At 62.8% G+C, this 234-nt stretch overlaps 1 protein-coding gene across 1 annotated transcript in view; it reads right to left on the bottom strand.

Annotated features, from left to right (window-relative positions):
• Window positions 1–87: 87 nt before the first annotated feature.
• ETH_00042290 (uncharacterized protein) overlaps window positions 88–234 on the bottom strand; it is a gene marked incomplete at both ends in the record, with an annotated part of 1,542 nt that continues 1,395 nt past the window's right edge. Inside the window, one exon of the mRNA XM_013375398.1 lies at window positions 88–228. Coding sequence (XP_013230852.1) covers window positions 88–228 — 141 coding nt within the window. The remainder of the gene's footprint in view (window positions 229–234) is intronic.

Below are 234 nucleotides of genomic sequence, written 5' to 3'. Positions count from 1 at the left end.
CCCCCGCACCCTCCCCCCCACCCTCCCACCCAGCCAGATAGCCAGCTAGCCAGCCAGCTAGCCAGCTAGCTAGCTAGCTAGCTGTACCTGCCAGCGGGGGCCACAGGGGAAGTAAATGGCGGAGACCTTGCGGCCGTTGTTTGTATCTTCTTCGAATCCGCCGTCGATGTGGCTTTTCAAAAACGCCCCCGACTGCGGGAACTTCGACAGCTGCACTGTCCACCCCACCTGCGC

The sequence above is a fragment of the Eimeria tenella genome, genomic scaffold (genome assembly GCF_000499545.2).
Source record: "Eimeria tenella Houghton genomic scaffold, Eth_scaff2752, whole genome shotgun sequence".
In the NCBI taxonomy this organism is placed as follows: Eukaryota; Apicomplexa; class Conoidasida; order Eucoccidiorida; family Eimeriidae; genus Eimeria; species Eimeria tenella.
The sequence above is the reverse complement of the archived record's forward strand: the minus strand, read 5'-3'. Positions and strand labels throughout refer to the sequence as shown.